The sequence below is a fragment of the Polypterus senegalus genome, chromosome 4, assembly GCF_016835505.1.
Source record: "Polypterus senegalus isolate Bchr_013 chromosome 4, ASM1683550v1, whole genome shotgun sequence".
In the NCBI taxonomy this organism is placed as follows: Eukaryota; Metazoa; Chordata; class Cladistia; order Polypteriformes; family Polypteridae; genus Polypterus; species Polypterus senegalus.
The window spans coordinates 160383449-160404443 of NC_053157.1; the positions used below are offsets into that span (position 1 = coordinate 160383449).

General features: G+C 37.6%; 1 protein-coding gene across 3 annotated transcripts in view; it reads right to left on the bottom strand.

Annotated features, from left to right (window-relative positions):
• Positions 1–20995, bottom strand: part of kcnip4a (potassium voltage-gated channel interacting protein 4a) — a 1100580-nt gene that overhangs the window by 914912 nt on the left and 164673 nt on the right. Inside the window, exon 1 of one of the 3 annotated variants that reach the window (XM_039751575.1) lies at positions 5778–6177. The exons of the other annotated variants lie outside the window; for them this stretch is intronic. Coding sequence (XP_039607509.1) covers positions 5778–5865 — 88 coding nt within the window. The 5' untranslated portion in view covers positions 5866–6177. Of the gene's footprint in view, positions 1–5777; positions 6178–20995 lie in introns of those variants that run through there. 3 annotated transcript variants of the gene reach the window in all.

The window sequence follows — 20995 nt, forward strand, 5'->3', positions numbered from 1 at the left end:
TCTTCTGACTTCTTTAATATGTAGTTCAATGCATTATTGTTATAGCTTCAGGTTTCCAAATCATATTGAATTGTCATAACACCAAACTGGACTGCATCCTTTAACTGCAGTAGACTTGTGACTCAACAAGTCGAAAATGTTTTAAAACTACACATGGGAGGCAATGCTTTGAATAAAATCTGACATCTACAAACAGTAAACAAAGTGATGGAGAGAAGCTTTCTGGAACAGTGCAAGATGCTATATTATGTGCAGCTAGATACATATTTACAGTATTTCTATTTGTCTGTTATATTTTAGTTCCCATCCAAAGTTTAATTTATGTAATCAACATATCTTTGTGATTAGAGTGCAATGTGCAAAAACACTCAGCAGCACCAATAACTATTGGGAAGTTTGACTAAGGAAAAAAAAATACTAAGCAAAAGCATGAGAAGAGCAGTGCCAGACCAACATGCAACAAGTTATACACTCACAAAAGGGCACAAACTGAAAAGCACATCTTGTATTTTTCACTAATTTTAAACATAAATGCTTTAATATTTGAACCTGAAATGCAAAACCTTTCATCCCATATCAGAAAAGTGCATCCCGGTAGCTACACAAACATTTTCTCTGTCAAATTTTCATCCTAGACCTCTTATTTATTGTTTAATTTCATACTGTATCTTTACCCCTGGGAGATTCAACATATGATCTTGCTTGCCTTCAGTTTATTAAAGATGTCTATTAATTAGAATGTTTTAACAATAAACAATTAACCAATAAATTAAAAAAATCAATAATCTGTCAATACAAAGTTTGAAACTATAAAAACAATAATCCAATTGTGCGCTTGTGGAAAGAAATAAGCATACCAAGGGATAGCTTTCTGCTTTTTCTTTAAGCGACAGCTAAGAATACTAAACACACAGGACTCCCAGAATACAATTAAAAGCAGAAATCCAAATACACATATAGAACAAATGTGGGGAATGTAGATAAACAAATGCGACAAAGAATTTACCTGCCAGATTCCTCACTTTAAAGTCAGAAACGTAACACTTTTTTTCAGTATACATTACAACCTTCATCTAGAACAAGGTTGGGCTAATTTTTCTTCAATTGATTTCAAAGATGAAATGTAAACCTTAAGAATAAATCCTAATAACAAGACTGTAAGCAGTGTGGCGGATGGCTGTGGCTCTTGCCCAGCTGGGATGCCTAGAGGATGAGAAGACAGGGAGAGAGGCAATACTTCACCTGAGACACGAGAGGGCGCTTAGACAATTCCGGAACCATTAAATGCTGCACTTCCGCCACACCAGGAAGTGCTGCCGGAAAAGAATCCAGGCTCACCTGGAGTGCTTCCGGTTGCCCAAGCAGCACTTCCGCAACATCAGGAAGTGCTACAGGAAGATCATCAAGGAGCACCTGGAGCACATTTAGCAACAATATAAAAGGGGCTGCATCACTCCATTCTGGGAGCCAGAGCCGGGAAGCAGAGGACGGAACTTGCAAGTGGAGGGGTGAGGGAGGCAGAGAAGATGAAAGACAGGAAAGAGAAAAGGAGAGAAAAGGGCTCTGAGCATTATTGAGGTTGATTTAAGAACTGTGTAAGGTGTTGTGTGTTAAAAGGAGAAGAAAAATTAAACATGTGTGTCCTGTATCTGACTGTAGACAGGCTGATCTTCCACAGCAGTAAAGGTCATTTCAACAACCCTATACTGTTACATTTCTGTCTTGATTTAAGCACAAGCTACCCACATCCAAGACAGAGCAGCATTCATACTTGAAAATTCTTACAGTGGCAAACTACAATTCTTTACCTAAGCTAGTGTGGACAAGAACCACAGAACCTCAGCCACGGTGAAGATAACAGGTACAGTACCATGAAGACTTTCTCACCCCAGTTTCTGTTGTACACAACAGGGTCACCATGCAGACAATCAATAGTAACCCTGCTGTATTGCAAGAAAGTAGTTCTACGTTGAGCTAAAAGGTGGCCACAGTTTATGATATTTCAGGTTAACACATAAAAGGCATTGTGGAAAACTAGCCCCTGACACACACACAAGTACTGAGACACAACTGAAAACAACTTTCGTAGGTCAGCTCTGTTTCTCAGCTCCCCACTTCCCAGTACAATACACAGTACACAACACTTAGCAATGTTCTTTTTCCTTTCTCTTCTGCCGCTTCCACTCCTCTCCTCTCCTCACAAGCTCTGTCCTCCACATCCCAACTCCGGCTCCTGGAATGGAGTTAGACAGCCTCTTTTACAGTGCACCCAGAAGCAGTCCAGGTGCACTCTGATCTTCCTCCGGCAGCACTTCTGAGTGTGGCGGAAGTGCTGTAAAGGTCCCTGGAAGTACTCTACATGTTCTCAGATCCTCTTCTGGCAGCACTTCCGGGTGTGGCAGAAGTGCTGCAGTCCATGGCTCCGGGACTGTCCAGGCACAACCTGGTGGTGACCACGAGCCCCAATGCAATCCAGGGAGACTGCCCTCTCGCATCCCGGGGGAGGTATTGCTGTGGATATGTCCACTAGAAAGCCGTACTGACCGGGCAAGGCTCTCAGCCGTCTGTCATAACATATACTTGATCAATATATGCATTTACCTAAGGATCAATGAAGGGTAGTCAGCAAAGCCAAGAGAGTTTTTTGTTTATATTATCTATGTGATTTTGGAGACTTTTAGAATTTATTTGGTGTGTATATGTAATTGGGATTGAAGAGAAGTGAACTGAGTTAGGGACTACACAAAATGTGTTTGTTTTCTGAAACATTGGTTTGTTAATGTTTGACTGTTGTTTCAATTTGTTGCTGTGTATTTCTTTATAAAATCTCTTTAATGGACAAGTCTGAATTAGTTGCTTGAAGTAAGGAAGCAACCTTCTGACAATATGCATACATTGTTTCAATTTTATCTAAATGTATAATCTTAAATTAGAATGGCCAGGCAGTTTACAATCTAACAGTAAAGGGAACTGGAGAAGCTTATACAACTCGCCACATATCAGATCAGAACCAGTAAGCTGACCTTTATATGGAAGTTGTAAACATGCAAGAACGTATAAAACAAGTCTGACGTAGCCTGGGCTGCAGTGAAGGGTTGGGTTGGTATAACATTTCAAGGACATAAATCCTGTATAAACAGAGGTCTGAACCAGTAGAGTTGACCCTAAGCTATGATTTCCTGTTAGCCCAAGAGGTACTTCAAAGAAACACAAGATCGGCATGAGTTTAGGCCCATAGAGAAACTCAGATTTTCTGTCTGACTCCATTATTCTATTCAGAAACCATCCCAAATCAGAGACCAATTAGATTACGAAGACAAAGATCCACTTGGTTATCTAGGTATGTTGCATAGCTAGGCCCCTAACAGGATGAATTGCTACTCATCCAGGTTGTATTGATATTATTTTCTTACACTTGAGATTTTGCTTCTGTTTTGGGCACATTTATTAATTTTAAGTCACAGAATGTTAAAATAACAATATAAGAATAAAAGTGTAACCCTTCTCCCCTCCCCTGCTTTAGTTGCTTTGCAACAGGCTGTTAAGAGTAAATATGAGAGCTATAGTGGTGTTTTGGGACATCCAGTCCTGGTCCATGTAATAAACAATCTGAGATGCTGAGAATATTGTCATCCTAGGACCCCTCCAAGACAAAACAATTGGTGTGGTCGGCAGGATTTTGGGGTAATTATGTCTTGCACCTCGTGTGCAAATATTGTTTTGTTTATAGATTGAGTAATAAAGTAGTTACAGGACACATAGCGTGGAGAGATTGCCACTTTCTTGTCCATAGGGTGAGCAAGCTGTGGAGGATAACCCTAACAGACAGAACATCACAGTAGGAGCTGGAAAGTGACATTAAACAATGTGCTTCAGCCTCCACACATCCAGGTTACTGCTGGGGACCAATGTGTGTCAGACTTTAATTCAGGGTTATATGCAGGAACAAAGCTAGTGAGTACCCATTGAGGAGTAATCAGCTGTGCAGGCATTACTCATAGTCTTTTAGTAGACACAGTTTGTGTATGCGTGTTGGTTCTGTTGATGTTAAAATGTCAGTCGGTCAGTCAGTCAATGTGCCTTTAAATACAAGCAAACATAAATGATTACAGAAATCTACTGTACATAGTAAATGGATGCAAAGCTCTTAACATACTTTTGCAGTCAGCTTCTTGTGGGATTTTCAAACTGTGGTCTTCATAGGTTTGAGTACCTCATGCAGGGGTTTCTCAACCTTTCCAAGAACTTTTGTGATATCTCGGAATTTGCAACAAAAAATGACTTTACTTGCAACCAAAAAAAGTAAAGTAAAATCCCAAATGGTAGTTCTCGGAGAGTAGTGCCCAGTTTCAAAATTGTAATTAATAAAAGTTAGTTTTCCAGATTGCAAGTGTTAAAGGTGGTAGCAAAGCCACAGAGAAGCATCTTTTGAATTTTCTTGAACAGTAAATGATGAATTATCACTGTACTCCACTGATATGCACTTTAATTTTCCACTTTTATAGTTCACTGTATAATCTGTAGTTGTATTAAAGTCTTCAGTACATCTTTGTGATTTGTATGTGATGTAAAAACTCAGCCACACCGAAAATTATTGGACTTTTTTAGTGATTGATCCAGCCAAACACCAGCTCGATTCTGCATCCAGACCAAGAAATGTCACAAAGTCATGGTCTGCTAAAATCTTGTTATGGCCACCCTGGGGATTGCTAGATAGAATAGCTTTGTTTTCACATCATGAAAAACATTCAGTTCTTGCATTCATTAATATATTCCAATGATTTTCATACCAGAAAAAGGCTAACTATACAGGAAAAAATGAATTTGCCATCCTGTTTTATATGTGTAAATACATTGAAAAGTTTCAAAAGTTAAACTCATAGTTTGAACACCGCAGTGATTGCTAAATAGGATTACTGTTGCCCAAGTGAGAGTACAACAAGATCTTGTAAAAGCCAGAAGAAACTGTATGAAGGTTTTATATATAAAATCAATATATATTTACATGGGACTCGTAAATCTCCAATTTTGTGAACAGTACTATGTGAATTTTAACAAAAGCAAAACTATGATCCATATAGCAATAAAAAAGCTGATTACACCAGTTTACTTTTACCTACCCTGCCAAGACACTTTTTAACCTGTTGTTGTAAACAGTCTTTTAGTTCCATTCAGTATGTACAATACCATTAAGCAATTAGCTTTTCTTGTTTAAGCTCCACTATTATCAGTCATTAATGATTTAGTATGGTATCTTCTCTAACGTATTAACTTTTCTAACTCAGTAAAGCCATAATGAAAAATCTTCATGCAAAAGAAAAATTAAAGAAAACTTGCAGAGTACTGAGCAGAATAATGGAATGATTTTTTCCAGGGTTTGTGGTCTGCTTGTAAAGTATTCAAAGGATGCTTTAGTGTTGCACCGTCTACACTATGTATCTTATACGGCAGCTATTGGATGTCAATATCCGCCTCAACTGCCTGCCTAAGAAGTTATTAGGTTGCTGCTGAGTGACCTGGAGAATATCAAGAATTGTATGCCTGGCTTGTCTCTTCTGTGTTCAGACTCCAGAATGCATGCAGTCATAATTTTAAAAGAAAGTTGTATATACAGCAGTGGCAATAAAATAAACTAGCAAAAGCATATTCACAACAAAGCTTACTCATCCTAGTAACTGTGCACTTTAAACTCCATATTCAGGCTAAAAATAACAGAGGATCAACTTTCATCAACATGGTAAACACAATAAAAAATAAATAAAAAAAATCAACATTACCTGTGTGAAGTGTACCAGTGATCAGCCTAAAAAGATATTGTGCAAATTTAAATATTTCACGCTTACACCGCTTTCTACAGCTGCTCATCTCTGAATGGCCGGTACTCCTTCCAAATAAAACCCCAAAAGACAGTTGATTCTGGCAGAAAACTTCAGCTTCAGTTTACACTGGAACTTGCCGTCCAACTTGCTGCCTTGAGCGTGTTTAAAAAAAAAAAAAATCCTCCTTGGCTTAACCTTATGAGCTGGATATAAAAAAAATGTAAAAGATCTATTCCCAGGTGCTGCAGCAAATAAAAGAAGCTTTCAGTCTCTCTAACATGTGTCTGTTTCTTGCGGAGGTCATTTAGTTCCTCTGCTTCTCTGAAGCTGAACACCTCTGTGCACAGGACCTGCTACTGTAGCATTTCCCTTAACAGAGCATCATCTGTAGATGTTGCAACCTCGCAGACCATTGCCTGGGAGGCGGGGCCTGTGTGCCCCACTCTACAAGCTCACAAATTTGTCTTCTTCAATGAATCAGCAATGGCAGGAGGTTAAGAGACAGTCACATGATGGGTTACAGTGCTTTAAAATTGCAAGTGAGTGACAGAAAGTGTTAACGGCATCAGCTTTTTTGCAGACAGAGTGCTGAACACAGAAAATAATGGAACAACAATATCACATAAAGCCATTATGTTAAACATGCATTGACAATTTTACTCTGTTTAATAATACTAATGGTGGATTCATTATAAAAAAGGAGACAGAAAAATGCAATCATCCGAGGTCAGACTTTATAATGGGTGACAGGTTCGTAGTATAATGCTTGTTTAAAACCCACACCTGCTGGAATTAGAAATGATGCCAAATCATCCCCAGACAGTATAAAACCTGGGAATTAATGGTCTGAATACTAATTATTTTGTCCTGAATATGGAATAATTACATTCGTCTGTCACAGTTCATGTTCTGAGGTATAGTACATCTGCTTGAAATGAAAATGCAAAGCATTGTTCAAATACTGCTGGTCTTTTTTTTGCTTCTCCGGTGCCTTTATAATTATTTATTTAGCTGTTTCCCACATTGTTATGTAGTCTATTGTGACACCATGTATAAATCCTCCTGGGGTGTCCAGACAGTATGTGCCGCGTGTGTTAAAAATAGAACAGTCAGGTATCCAATAAGATTGTTTAGGTGTCTCATACGGAGACATGAAATATATAGGGCAGTGGCTGAAACGGCACAGATCAAGGCATTTTAAGCAATCTCAATGATTTTTTTTTCTTTTAACAGAGCAAAAATTAATCAAATGCAAAAGTACCTCAAACTCCCAGTGAACTGCAATTAAAATACTTCAAAAAGCTAAAATAAAGTGTACACTATGGACAAAGTATTCTGTTTTACATTGCATTCTTTCAATAGACATCCGTTGCTTATCTTTTAACAACACAGACATTTTTGATATTGTATCTGTAATCAAAGAATATGTCTTGGGGTCAGTGTTTCTGGGATAAGCTCTGTTCCCTCATGTCCCTAAACTTGGCCTCAGCGAATTTAGTGAATGGATGGATCAGTATGTATTCATTGTGAAGCACAGTGATACAGTGGTAATGCTTCAGAGCTACAGAGATGTCCTGGCTGCTCATTGTGGTCATAGAGATTGAATCCTCGCCCAATGTTTATGTTTCTCCACAAGGTGATATTGGGGGTGCAGTAGATCAATTGCCTGGGTTTGATTCCCAGCTTGACCTCAGTGGAGAGTGCATATCCTCGAGGTGCTCATATGAATTTGTAAGATGGATGGATGGATGAATGGGGCATTGATCTTTCTGTAAGGCATCATTGTGCTGTTTCACAACTCTAGGGACCTTAGTTAGTTACTGTCTTTGTGGAAGTTTCATGACCTCTTAGTATTCACGTGGGATTAAAAAGCAAACAGATTCAGTTACAAGGTAGATCTAGGGTATTGGCTTTAACGTGTAGGGTGTCATTTTCTTTTCTCTGTTCAGACTACTTGCACTACTAATTGTTTATGTTTGTAGAGAATGGATGGATGGGCAATGGCACATGTTGTCAAAATGATGAGGTCTTTACTAAGTTATCTCCCTGCATTTAATCTGAATGGCTTGTCATTATCTATGTGGAAACTACTTGCATTATCAGCCTTCGACTTGATTTAGCTGACACCTTTATACATGGCAGCTCAAAACATAAAATTGTACTACAATCTTTAAAGATTTTTTTGTTACTGTTGAAGTATAGGCTAGTTTACTGACATGCTCAAGATCACACAGTGAGGAAAGAGGTGGGCATTAAACTAGCAGACTTTTGGTTTAAAATGTGGTGTCTTATCTACTACATCACACGGCCTCCAAGCAGCAACAAGCTTGTCAGTCTTGGCAAGGTGACACAATTCTGCAATGCCAGACAACTCTAGGGACCTGTGTTTAATTTCCAACCTGTTAATGTATAAACTGCATGCGCTCTAAGAATGGGCTTATAAAATGGATGGATGGATGGATGTTGTGATGGTCCGAGTCATCTCCACACCCCCTGGTTGCTTCAAGGAGCCACTTCAATCTGTAAACGTTGATAGTCATAGACCAGGATGAGCTAGGCAAATGAGGTCACATACATTCAGCAAGGGGTTGGTGCAAAAGTGTTACAGTGCTTTCATTAAAATTCACTCAAAATGTAAACAGCTGAGGGTTTCATAAAGTCAATCAATAAATAAATAAATAAACCATTAAAACCAGTGATAGTCCGTGAGTAAAAATTCAGAGTTAAAATCCATCTAAAACCACACACAGTCACTGGGTCTTTAATGTTCTTTCTCTGATCCCAGACAAGCCCAGCACAACTCCCTCTTCGTCTCCCCGGCTCACCCATAACTCATTCGGCTGGCGGTCCTCTTCACTGAACCCCATCTTGGCTGCCTCAAGCTTGGGGTTGGTTGTCATCCTGTCTTCCTTTGCACTCCCCTGGTGTACCTTGGATCCCTGGGGTTGGACTCTACTGCAATCATACCCACCTTTCTAATAATCAGCGAGGATGATCTGCCGCTATAGAACCGATTCTTTGCTCCTCTGCAGGACTAATGACTACGCTGCCTCTCACTCATTCGCAGCCTGGCTTGTCCTTCTTCACCACCTGGCTATCTGTTTCTCTCTGTTTCTGTTGTTTCTTTTTCTCTTTTCGTCCCCTCTCTGCAATGCGGGCTTCCTTCTATATGGCCTAAATTGGGCACAGGTGTGATTTGCTGCCTCCCTTGAGGTGTGAATTAGGCACCTGACTGATCCGTTTGTATTTGCATGTTTGTGTGTGATCTGCCAATCACCCCAATCAACCCCAGAGTGAAGTGTGCTGGCACATACCCTCACCTGACAGTAGCCTGTATGCTCTGGGTCATGATTATTTATTTAAAAACTGCACTTTGCCATGGACCTCTCGTCACAGATGGGTAGATTCACAGAGTGTCCTGATGGTGCAGTAGTGGTGTTTCATGCCTCTGGGGGAGCAAAGATCCTGTTTTCCAGAAGATTACAAGAGCTCATGGTCTTCATGTGGGTTTCTACAAGGTGCTCTAATTTTTTCCATAATCCAAACATGTAATCCTAACTGGGTTCTCTAAACATCCCGGCATGAGCAACTTTTTATACAGACGCAGTCCTTATTTACATTAGTAGAATTCAATCATACTAGAAAAATTCAATTAGCAGTTATCCTATAAACTGCGTGTCTTTAGGTTTTTGGTGTATTCAGTGAGATTTCACAAATATTTGAGGAGAAAGAGAAAATGACCCACAGAAAAGCATTGCATTGTGGTGTAGAGTTCATGGCAGAGATCTTCAGTTCTTAGAAATTTAAATGAAAATTAGAATTGTTAATTCTCTTAAACACTGGTAAATTCTTTGAACCTTTAAAAGAGCTTGTCAGTAGCATAAAAAGCTAATGTATGTTATCTTAAATGAAATGCAGGATGTATGGAGTTAACAAGGGAAAATATCAGTTCTTTAAATCTGTAAAGATGTGATCAAAGGCAACACTACTCATACAAACATTTTCTAGTGTAAATCCAAAACCTCATAATGTCTGGAATACCTAAGCATTTTCTAACAAATTTCATTATGGAAAATTGCATTAATTAGTATTGTGCTCCTCTGGTATTTCTCTAGCAGTTTGTATTTTATAAAGACAGCCAATGAGTCATGAGGACTCAAGTCCACCCACAACTCATTAGTCTTCTTAACTCCTCTCATTCATTAATTTACTTAGCACTGTGTTGTATTCTTTCTCTTCTTTTGACCAAGTTTTTTAATAATGCATTCAATTTAATAAAAGGTTATATAATTTACAAATAAGTTCTGGAAGGGATGGGGAACCCAAATAGGGACATAACTCCTGAAAGAAAGGCTTTTTCAAACATGGGTGCTTCATTTCTTTAAGAGTTCTTCCCCGAAGTTCATGTATTAACCCAATACAAAAAAGTTCTCTTGACTTGACCAAAAGCTAAATGTACAATGAACAGTTATCCAGAGGACAGAATGAACTAGATAACTAAATATGCAGTAACTCTGCTGTAAGTTTGCTGAACTGATGCAGCATCCAGGGTTGTCTTTAGAGTTGCTCAATGCAACCACAGAATATTGGATTTGGTAGCTTTAGAAAATGGATGAATTGAATATTCTGTAAATTGTGAATAAAAGCATTAAGAAGTCTGATAATTAAATACTAAATTTCATTACCTGCTAGGCCTGGCTTCTAATTATGAAACTGGTTGGAATGAAAATCTGCACTCACACATGTCCTCCAGGACCAGGGTTTACCCCTGGTCAACACACTGAAACAAACCTTCCATTGCTGCTTAATAGAAGAGACAGTGTGGTGTAATGGTTTAAGGCTTTGGACTTCAAACTCTGAGGTTGTGGGGTCACACCCCACTATTGACACTGTGCAACCATGAGCAATCACTTGACCTGCCTGTGCTCCAACTGGAAAAGGAAATGTAGCCAATTGTATCATAAATGTTGTAAGCCACCTTGGATAAAGGTATCAGCCAAATAGGTAAATGTAAATATGATTCTATGCCAGTCTTGTTGAACACCACTATACAGTCCCTAAGCCACCATTTTTCCCCATGTTTAAACAATCACTTCTTTTGTCTGTACCTGAAATACTCTTCCTGCTTCACCTAATAATAAATTATGGGATGAGAAGACTACTATAGAATAGGTGATTTATTAAAAGCAGTGTAGCCTTTAATGGCTATAGTTATACACATTTAAAGAGTTAGATATTCAGGAAAGGAGCTGACCAGAGGTCATGTGTGGAAATGCTCTATGCAGCATGTCTGAGGTACCAAGTCCAGCTCAAGGGCATGAGGGCACTGGCTGTACAGCTATATGTCCCTCCAAAAGCAAGCATCACGCCACAAAAGAAGACAAACAATGGGTTTAAACATAATAATGAGTGGCCATCTTGTCTGTCATCATCCTACCATGGCATTTTAAGGCATTGCAAGATACCACAAGGCAATAATTTGCTTCATATTGTGTACCTGCTCAGGAAACTGAATATAACTGACTATGGTCACAACTTTGCATGTACACACATGTGGATCTGGCTCTGTGGCCTATAGCATAACATCTGAGTTAGAGACTTGTAATGAGCTTGATTATCTTGCATCCTATACCAGCCAACTGATGCAATCAAGAAATACTAGTCAACCTATCTGGTGTCAGTAGTGTGTTCGCATCATGTGGTCTCTCTAATTATCTCATGTTTCCTTTTAGCAAATGATATTCTGGTGGAAGGTCAGAAAAGCATAGTGGATGTTCTGATGTCTCCAAGTGTACTTAATAGAGTTATTTTAACAGCCTGTGCAGAATTGGACAGAGTATTGTTAAGCAGGTTAACTGTGTCAAAGGTAGCACTTCTTGGTTTTGTATTCCATTTCAAGCAAATAAATATTTTCCTTATGCTGTATTTATATCTTTTAGCACTATAGCACACACAACATTCACATAATGATAATAATCGTCCTACATGGGACAACAGAGAATCCCCAGTAGGAAGACAGATATTTGTCCAAAGGTGAATTTTAGCTTTGACATAAACTCAAGAAATATATATATATATATATATATATATATATATATATATATATATATATATATATATATATATATATATATATAAAATAAATATAATAAAAAACACTGCTGCCATCAAGCATAAACAAGAATTACATAAAAAGAGAAAAATACTTCTAATTTGGCTAATGATAAAAAAGAAGTCATAGTGAAGCACTTTACAGGCATATTCTTGTAAGTATGAAGGAACCCCAGTGGTGTTACTTGACAAACTTCTGCTGAATAATTTGATTGCTAAAAGTATTTAATGCTGGTGTGTCAGAGAGTGGATGCACTGAATTGTTCACGATGGCTATCAGTTTGACTTTATCATCTCCTCTGTTACTGTCTCCAGAGGTTCATGCATGTGCCCCATAATGGAGTCTGACATCTTAATCAGCTTGTTGACAAAGATTTAAAGGATTTTATGTGTTATAGTTTGTCAGAAAGAAAAATATGTCTGATTAAAATGTAAATTCAGGTAGATTTTCTAGAAGTCATTGATATTGGAAACACATTTGTTATTTATGATATATAATTTTGGCCTTACAGGGGAAAAAAAAAAGATTAACTACAGCTCTTCGTCATTTCTGCATTGTTGCATAAATTTGATGGTATTTCATGCATGTGTTTTCTCCACCTCTCTCTTCTTATATACACACTGTGGAAGGTTGCTCAAAAGGTTTTGAGCTTCATCCTGGATCTAGGTGCTGATTTTGTTAAAATTATGTGAATTACAAGTTCACTAGAATGTATGGCTTATATTTTATGTTTCTTGCTTCAAGAGTTAATCAAGATACTGTACATGATGTAATTTTCAAAATAAAATAATGAGCTATCATTAATTTTCTAATGCTGGTGAACAACATTACTTTGGAGATTCATCTTAACTTAGACAAAATGTACCAGGACAAGTCCCTTTTATATGTCATAGTGAAGTGATGGGCTGTAGAATTCCAATGTGGCCAAACATTTTTAGATACTGACCCAAGATCTAGCGGGCCTTTGACACAGATGACAGAAGAAAATGTAGTTTCTGTGGAGTGATTTGTAATGAAGAATCGAAGGGTGATGGTGTGTGAGATAGCAGACACTTCAGGGATTAGTTATGGGTCAGTTGACTCCATTCTTTACAAGTAATTAAACATGAGCACAGTCTGTGCACACTGGGTGCCTAGAAAGTTGACTTTTGAAAAGAAGCATCAGTGCATCCAGTATTTTAAGGAGAATCTCAAACCAATGAGAAATTTAAAAGAAATTATGTGTCTTTCTTGCATAATGTGAGAGTTCTTTAACTCTGTGAAAAGTGGTTTAAAGATCTCATATTTAATGCCTTGCCACTTGCTATTTTATGTACAAAAAAAGGAGAGAGATTCTGCAGCGATTCAGTGTCACAGAATTCGTACCAAGAATTTGTCACAGAATTGAGTTTGTATCTTAATGGAGCAGCAAAGAAGAATATCAATACATAAGGTGCTGGCTTACTAATACTTTACACATGTATTTTCTCTACTTAAGATTCAGTGCAAATTACATATATATGCACACACAGCATAGAGTGCGAGCCAAGGAAAAGGTGTGCTGCAACACTGTTTGCGGTTGTCCTAGAGCAGGCTACTGCTTTATGAATATGGCAAAAATTACCAAGAGGTGGCATGCGTGATACATCATTTGTTCTTGATACGGTCGCTCCATTAGCTGTGCTTTATTCACTGTGCACATGTAAATCATCATAACACGGAATTTTACAACTACTAGGTCATTTACTCTGCTTTGAAAAACATTTTGTCATGTTAACTCCCGACTATATTCAGTTTGTATACTTTTAACTATGGTAAGGAGGTGCCATCTGACAAAAGGTTGCCAATAGAAAGAAGGACACAATTGGGTCAGGTTTCTTTTGTTCCTGGAACCACATTAAGGTTCAAACAATCAGCTTTATAGTGAACCTCCAATATCACAGAGCAGGTTCTCTTTAATAATAATTAAAAAAAAAAAAACTTATGAGGACCATTACTTAACTTCAAGTTTGGAGGATTTTGCACGCACTTTCATTAATGACAAAGGACATGTTTTTCTTGGAGCAGGATTTGTGTACCTTTTTGAGATCAGATCTGCTATAGTGGAAGGACTCAACTAGCTTGGATAAGCTTGGTAGAGCTAAATCCTGCAGAAAGTCTCCAGAGAAAAGAGCCACATTGTCATTCGCATGTGTGTTCTGCTATGGCACAGTTTAAGGTTGATTGAGAGCTCAAAAGGTGCAAAAAAAGCAGACAGAAGTTGTTTTATCCTGTCATCTCCTGCGATCTCCACTGTCTAGTTATTCCAGGGCTTGGCCAGCAGCGATGTTAAAGCAGCCTCAGGAGCAAAGGTCATTGGAGTCTGGACTTTGGAAGTATGTTAGGCTAAGTGCCAACTAGAGCAATTGAACAGAGTTGCCAAGTTTATAATTGAGACAGAAAGACAAAAAAGAGAGAGAGGTTTGGACAGGGAAGGCCATAAGGCAGGGATATTCAATTACAAATTCAGTTGGCAAGATTTTTAAACCAAGATATATTAAGCAGCAGGTAATAACACATTTTAAACCTACACAAATTAATATATTGAAAAACAAGTAATGTTTATTCATGGTTTCCCATTTAAATTCAGTCACATCTGATATAGTCACATAAAAAGTGCATAAAAAAGTTATAACTAAACAAAATCTGAAGTAGTAGCAATACTTTTGTTTGGTCATATCCAACCCATGCTCATCTCAAAGTGCATAAAATCAAAATAGGTGCACAGTATTAGCAATAAAATTTGTTTACCTTTTGAAACAAAATAAATATTTTACTCATATACTGTATGACCCAGGCACATCACAAAGTGCCATTTAACAAAATAAAAAAGAACGATCAATGCTATCAGTGCACAAATCCTATAACAAGTGATAATAGTAGCTAACACACATGGATACAACATCTACTGCACACTAAGGGAATATATGTTCATTTTAAATCACCATATGTGTGATTAGCAGTGCCTTCTTTGTAAACATAACGGTGGCAGTACACATGCATTGCATTTTGATGAAGTTTGAGGCAATATGAAGGTTCATATAGAGAGGCAGGGAGTCCTAGCGCTACATGATTTGTCTATTTGGTGAAAAAAATGTAAATTGACAAATTGTGAAGTATAATAATAATTCTTTATATTTATAATGTGCATTACTCACTACTCAAAGCGCTTAGTAAACTCCCCACAGTGAGGACCCACACACGATCCCGAGGCTTAATAACGAGCTCTATATTCTACAAAAAAGTTATAGTTCCACAGAGCAATCAGTGCTTGATTTGATCGAGTTTTCAAGAAAATTCCAAACTTTTTGCATTTTTTCATCAGATTCAGTGTTTCTGATTCGTTCTTTGTTTTGAGTTTCAGTGGCTGATCATTGTCCTTGTAACAGCCATGAATCCGCAGAATTGAAGCGTGTAAGTGGAGGGTCAATCAATCATATCAAGAGAAGTGTGGAGACAGTGCTTGTCAGTAACGAGGCTCTCATTGGAGTAAAAATTACAGTAATTTGCGAAAACCCACTTTTGCACACACTTGATGAAACTGGAATACAACTACAACTCAGCACACAATTGATTATAGAATCATTTAATATGTAGTCGATGCCATGACCAGGTGCTGTAACTGGGGTGCCAGTACAGCTGGATTGTGGGTTGAATGTTGCTAGGCTATGCAGAGTGATGCATTCATGGTCTGAGCTACTGTAGGAATTTATCTAAGAATTTTGAAGGATCGCAACATATGTTTTCTCAGTTTTTCCTTACGCTGCATGTTGTCCAAAAGCTCCTATTTCAATAGGCCACAGTGTTTTTTTGCATTGTCTGTTAATCAGTTAGTTCTCTCTACCTCCTTTTTTATTGATAAGCTCACTATTTGTGCCCACTTTAGCCTTTTGGGCTTTATTCCCGGATAGTGAAATCTTAAAACTTCTATTACTATTCATTTAAACATGCATATGTTGGTATTTATATGAATACTGTATTTTAAATATTTGCAACACACATTTTCATTAACAGAAATGATGCCTGAACTGATCAAATTATTCTATTTGAGTTTTTTTTTTTGGCTTAGTAGGTGTGGTATTAATCAGTCTGAAACGCTGTAATATAGCAATATTATTCACGTTTAATGAGCAGGACTCCATAAAGAGGTATAAAAACACTCATGAAGTCTTTAAAGTTAAAGAAAAAATGAAAAAATCTAACCCTTATAATATACCTCTTGATTTTAATATAATGGCTTTATTCTATATATGCATCCAGCTACAACACACACATACACACATCAACAGGTTACCATTTTAATGGAAAAAATAAACAGAATTAACTGTCCCCTGACATCTTTCTAGTTCCTGTTGCAATCATACTCTCCACATTTGCACTTATTTGCATCTCTAACTGAATTTCTTTATTTGCATATTCATTAGACTAGTGCATTAAGCATATTATCTTGTCACAAGTGCAACAGTGAAGCCAAATTAAATGCAAATACACTTACAGAAAATAAAATTGAGAATAAATCAAAAAACAGTTTGCAGAATTTCCATAAGCATAGGCAGCATGATAAATTTATTTTGTTATGCACTTCATTTCTCAGCTTTCAAACACTGAGGCCTTTTGAGTGTTCCCTCTGGTGGTGAGCAATCATTATAACACAAGGAAATATGTGTACTGTATATATTTTATATACAGTTTTCTGTATGCATATACAGCACAAGCCCATATATAATTTGGCATTTCTGATTAGCAATTTCTCTTTTAGTCATAAGAAAATAATTTATTAACCTCCATCACTTATTTGGTTTTGTATTTTTATATATAATAATCAAGTGGAAAATAATAGGCATCTGATACATAACAGTACAATATATAAAACTCCTGAACAATTGCAACAAACTATACACTCTTTTTATATCATTTACAAAATGTACATTCTGATATATGTCAAGAAGTATAAAGTTTATTTTAGTCTTATTAGTAGCAGAATAATCTCTCCGAGCGAAGTTAACTTCTGCATCACCACCTAATTAACACTAGGTCAGTGGGATACATTTGAAATTATTAATGAAGTCTGGTAATCATCTCCATTTTAAACTCATTTGAAATAATCACAGCAAGCTGGAGCCTTCAATATGCCCTTGAGCTTCCTCTGCGGATTCATTTTCCCGCAGCAGCCTTGGAAAGATTATACTGCAGACAGGAAACCAGAACCTGTTGGCATAACCCCCTGCCGTCTACTGAAATATTTAAAAGCCAGAAACATTGTGATGTCAAATGTATGTGTAACCTCAGGATCTGACCTCCTGTCTGTGCACAGGCAAAAGAATGATGTTGTAGAGAGACAGGCAAAAGTGTCATTCAGAAAAGTTATTCCTGTCTTTATGAAGAATTTATTACATCATTATCATTTAATGGGAGTGGTGGGATTGTGTTAAAAATGAAATAGTTTACTTTTAAAACAAAGTACTGTATATATATATATATATATATATATATATATATATATATATATATATATATATATATATATATATATATATATATATATATATATATATATATATATGAAACAAGACCTTCTTTTTGCAGTACACTGGTTGTCAGACTTTTGTTGAATTCTTTCCTCACTTTATCCTCCACTGAATAGGAACATTCAGAAATTTGTTTTACTGGTAATATTTATAGTTGATTATTCTTGCTCTAACCTTCTAGTTGCTGTTTGGATTTGGGGTCTCAGAATATAGATGCACTGGTTCACTATTTCGTTTTGGACCTTTTTGCTTTGTTATTGAGATGGCACACTACTGCGGTATGGCAGTTTCCTTGTAAGAAGCACATGAACAAATATCATTCATTCGAAATTTGATAAATTGAATCTTCCCTAACCTGGCAGTGGTAATTTTGGGGTTCAGAAAGAAAAGCAAACAAACAAAGTGAAAGTTAAGCAAAAGAGAGAAAAAGAGAACAGAAGCGGAACAATATAGCAAAAAGAAAATGGAATATACAGTGGCATAAATAAATAGTCAAGTTTGAAATAACAAGTTCTCTTATATTAGTAGGATGAATTTTGTAATAGATTTACCATTATTTTAAAGCAATCTTCAAATTAAAAGTAATTTTAGAAAATGTATGTTTCCACTAAATTTAGTCTTTCATCAGGAGATCAGAAATATTCCAAGTAAAAAAAAGCCTGGTGTAAATTTTTCTTTCCACCCAATTTGATTTCTCCATCTTGAAATTAATGGCCTTACAAGTCAAGTCAAGTCAAGTTGGGGAGCATGCACTGGTACAGTGCATTGTCGCACCCACTACATGGTGAAGTAACTCGGGATCCTGGTTTGCAACCCCCCAGGCAGACACACAGTCCAGTCCCACCCTCTGGAAATGACCCTCTATCTGCCACAGCCAGGTGTTATGTGGGCGACCCCTTGGCCTGGTTCAGCCACTCAGGTCCCCAACAATGAGGATCTTCGAGCCGGATCACCCATGGGGAAACGCGCCACATGGCCGTAGTGCCGTAACTGATGCTCCCTCACAATGCAGGTAATGTGCCTCATTCGGGACTCCTTGAGCAACCGCTCATTCGACACAAAGTCAAACCAATGGTACCTAAGGATTTTCCGGAGAGACACAGTACCAAAGGAGTCCAGTCTTTGTCTCAGGTCACTGGATAGCGTCCATGTCTCGCAACCATATAGCAAGACAGGAAGCACCAGGACTCTAAACACTTGAACCTTTGTCCTTTTGAATAGATATCAGAAGCCACACACCCCTTTCCAGAGACCTCATGACCCCCCCATACTCTCCCAATCTGTCTACTGACTTCATAGGAAGAGTCACCAGAGACATGAATGTCACTGCCAAGGTAAGTAAACCTCTCAACAAGGTCAACACTCTCTCCGCAAACAGACACACTGCTGATGGCTGTGCCCAAGAGGTCATTAAAGGCCTGGCTCTTGGCCTTACTGTACCCATTTATTAGTTTCACTCACACAAACACCATGAAGAAAGTGTCATGTGGATGGATCAGGTGTAACTTCAACAGAACTGTTTTACAGTACAGTACATTGGAAAAGCATCAGAATGTAGTTTTTCCCACTTACATGGGGACAGAAAAGGAGGACATGTATCAAAAGACAAAAACGAAGAGTACGAACCAGTCTCTGACTCCACCTCTTCAAGCCATACAGGATAAAAGAACACCATAGCAAGAAGTCATTGTTCACTTTGGGACCAGCAGCCATTACAGCCACTCAAGATAGCATTTTAAACTGTTTTCTTTAAAATTAATTTGTGAAGAGTAGTCATTAGAAAAGATAAATGGGAATTACAAGTGGCTCCCAACCCTTTTTACTTTTTTTGTCTTGCAACAATTAACAGTAACAACAGCTAAGAACATTTAAAATCAATTCAGCTCTATCACAGAAAAGAGTGAACGCAGTTTTCTCCCCACAATAAGGCACTTATTAGTATTTACAGGGCAAATGAAGGATAATTACATGTTAATAGTAACAATCCCGTGAAGTATGAGACTTTGTAAAACAGCATATTTATTAAAGCTGTCCAAAATTGGAGCTAATTTCCCTTCTAATCTGTTATTCAGGATTGCGCCTGATATTTTATTTCCTGTGACACAAGTTCAATAGACCTCCTCCTCCATTGTCTCAGTAAAAGAAGTGACCTTAGATGGTCGAGAAAGTACTTCACCATATTTACAGAATTCAATCTTGTCTGCTACTGTTAATAAGAAAGTCGATGATATGAATTTCACCTCAAGTGGGGTGAAGTAGATTATCGCATTGGCTCAAAAGAACACTGTCTCAGCATCTGCCATCTTTTCCACACTGTAACAACAGCAGTTATGCAGATCACTTAATTTTGAGGTGACTCATATCTGCCATTTAATTAAAGTTGAGCCCAAGTAGACTTTTTGACTGTGGTGGTTAAACTGGATGCTTAAAAGCCAGAAATACCAAAAATGTTCTCCACTCAGTATGGGGTTCAAAATGATTTAGTTAAACTTATTATAAGGCCAGAAAGAACCACTGCCGAGATTTAATAATTTCACTTTGTATAGCTGGAAAGTGGAAAGCATTTATTCGACTGCATCGATCAATTAACCTCTGTCCTCCTTCAGCCAGGTGCTGATATAGTACATAGTGTGTGAGCCAGTACTTTCTGTTTCATGTCAACAGTTCTCTCAGGATAACAATTACATTTCAAAAGGACGCTTCACAGAATTTAATTTATGACACAAAGTTTAAGAGGCCAAGTTGTTAATTGTAAGAACCGACACTCCACAAGACAGATTGAGTTTAAATCACTGCAACACTTTAGATGTCTGATTCAAGAACTCCTTCCCAGGTGTTAGCCTCAGAGACTTAATTTCCAGATACACTCCCTGACACTTCAAGACACTCTTTATCCTCTATAATTGGGTGATGACTTTCCCCATTTCCACAGTGCTGCTACTAGGGTTTTTTTTACCAGTTGACCTTTACCAGAAAACTTTAAAAAATATTTTTCTAAAATGAAAATGATCAATATCTGTTTGATATTCTATAAACACTATGATGTTGTCTGAATAACCATCTTCATGAATAGGAAGTGGGCACTGAGGAACAAACAGACCTTCCCCCCCTCCTCTTATCTCCTGAAATTTGTTAGCAAGGGCTCAATAGCCAGAGAATAACAAATATAACAAAGAACAACTCTTTCAGATCTCCTGTATAATAAAAATTGAGTATTAGGACCATGCTTCGGAGGATATTTTAAATGTACAGTATATGATTATCATTGAAATGAAAACAGCCTTACAAGCAATCTCTGGCAAACGCCAAGGATCACACTATTTGGAACACAATAATTATTCATCCTAAAAGCGCTTAAGTCAATTAGTTTTTTAAGTATTGTCACGCTTAGGGCCACAGATTTGCACAGAGACACAGGAGGTCGTAGAAACAAGAAGGATTTTTATTCAAACACTGCAAACACATGAGCTTAAACGTGCTCCATGACAAGTCAGAGATAACCGTTCCGCTAGGAGCAG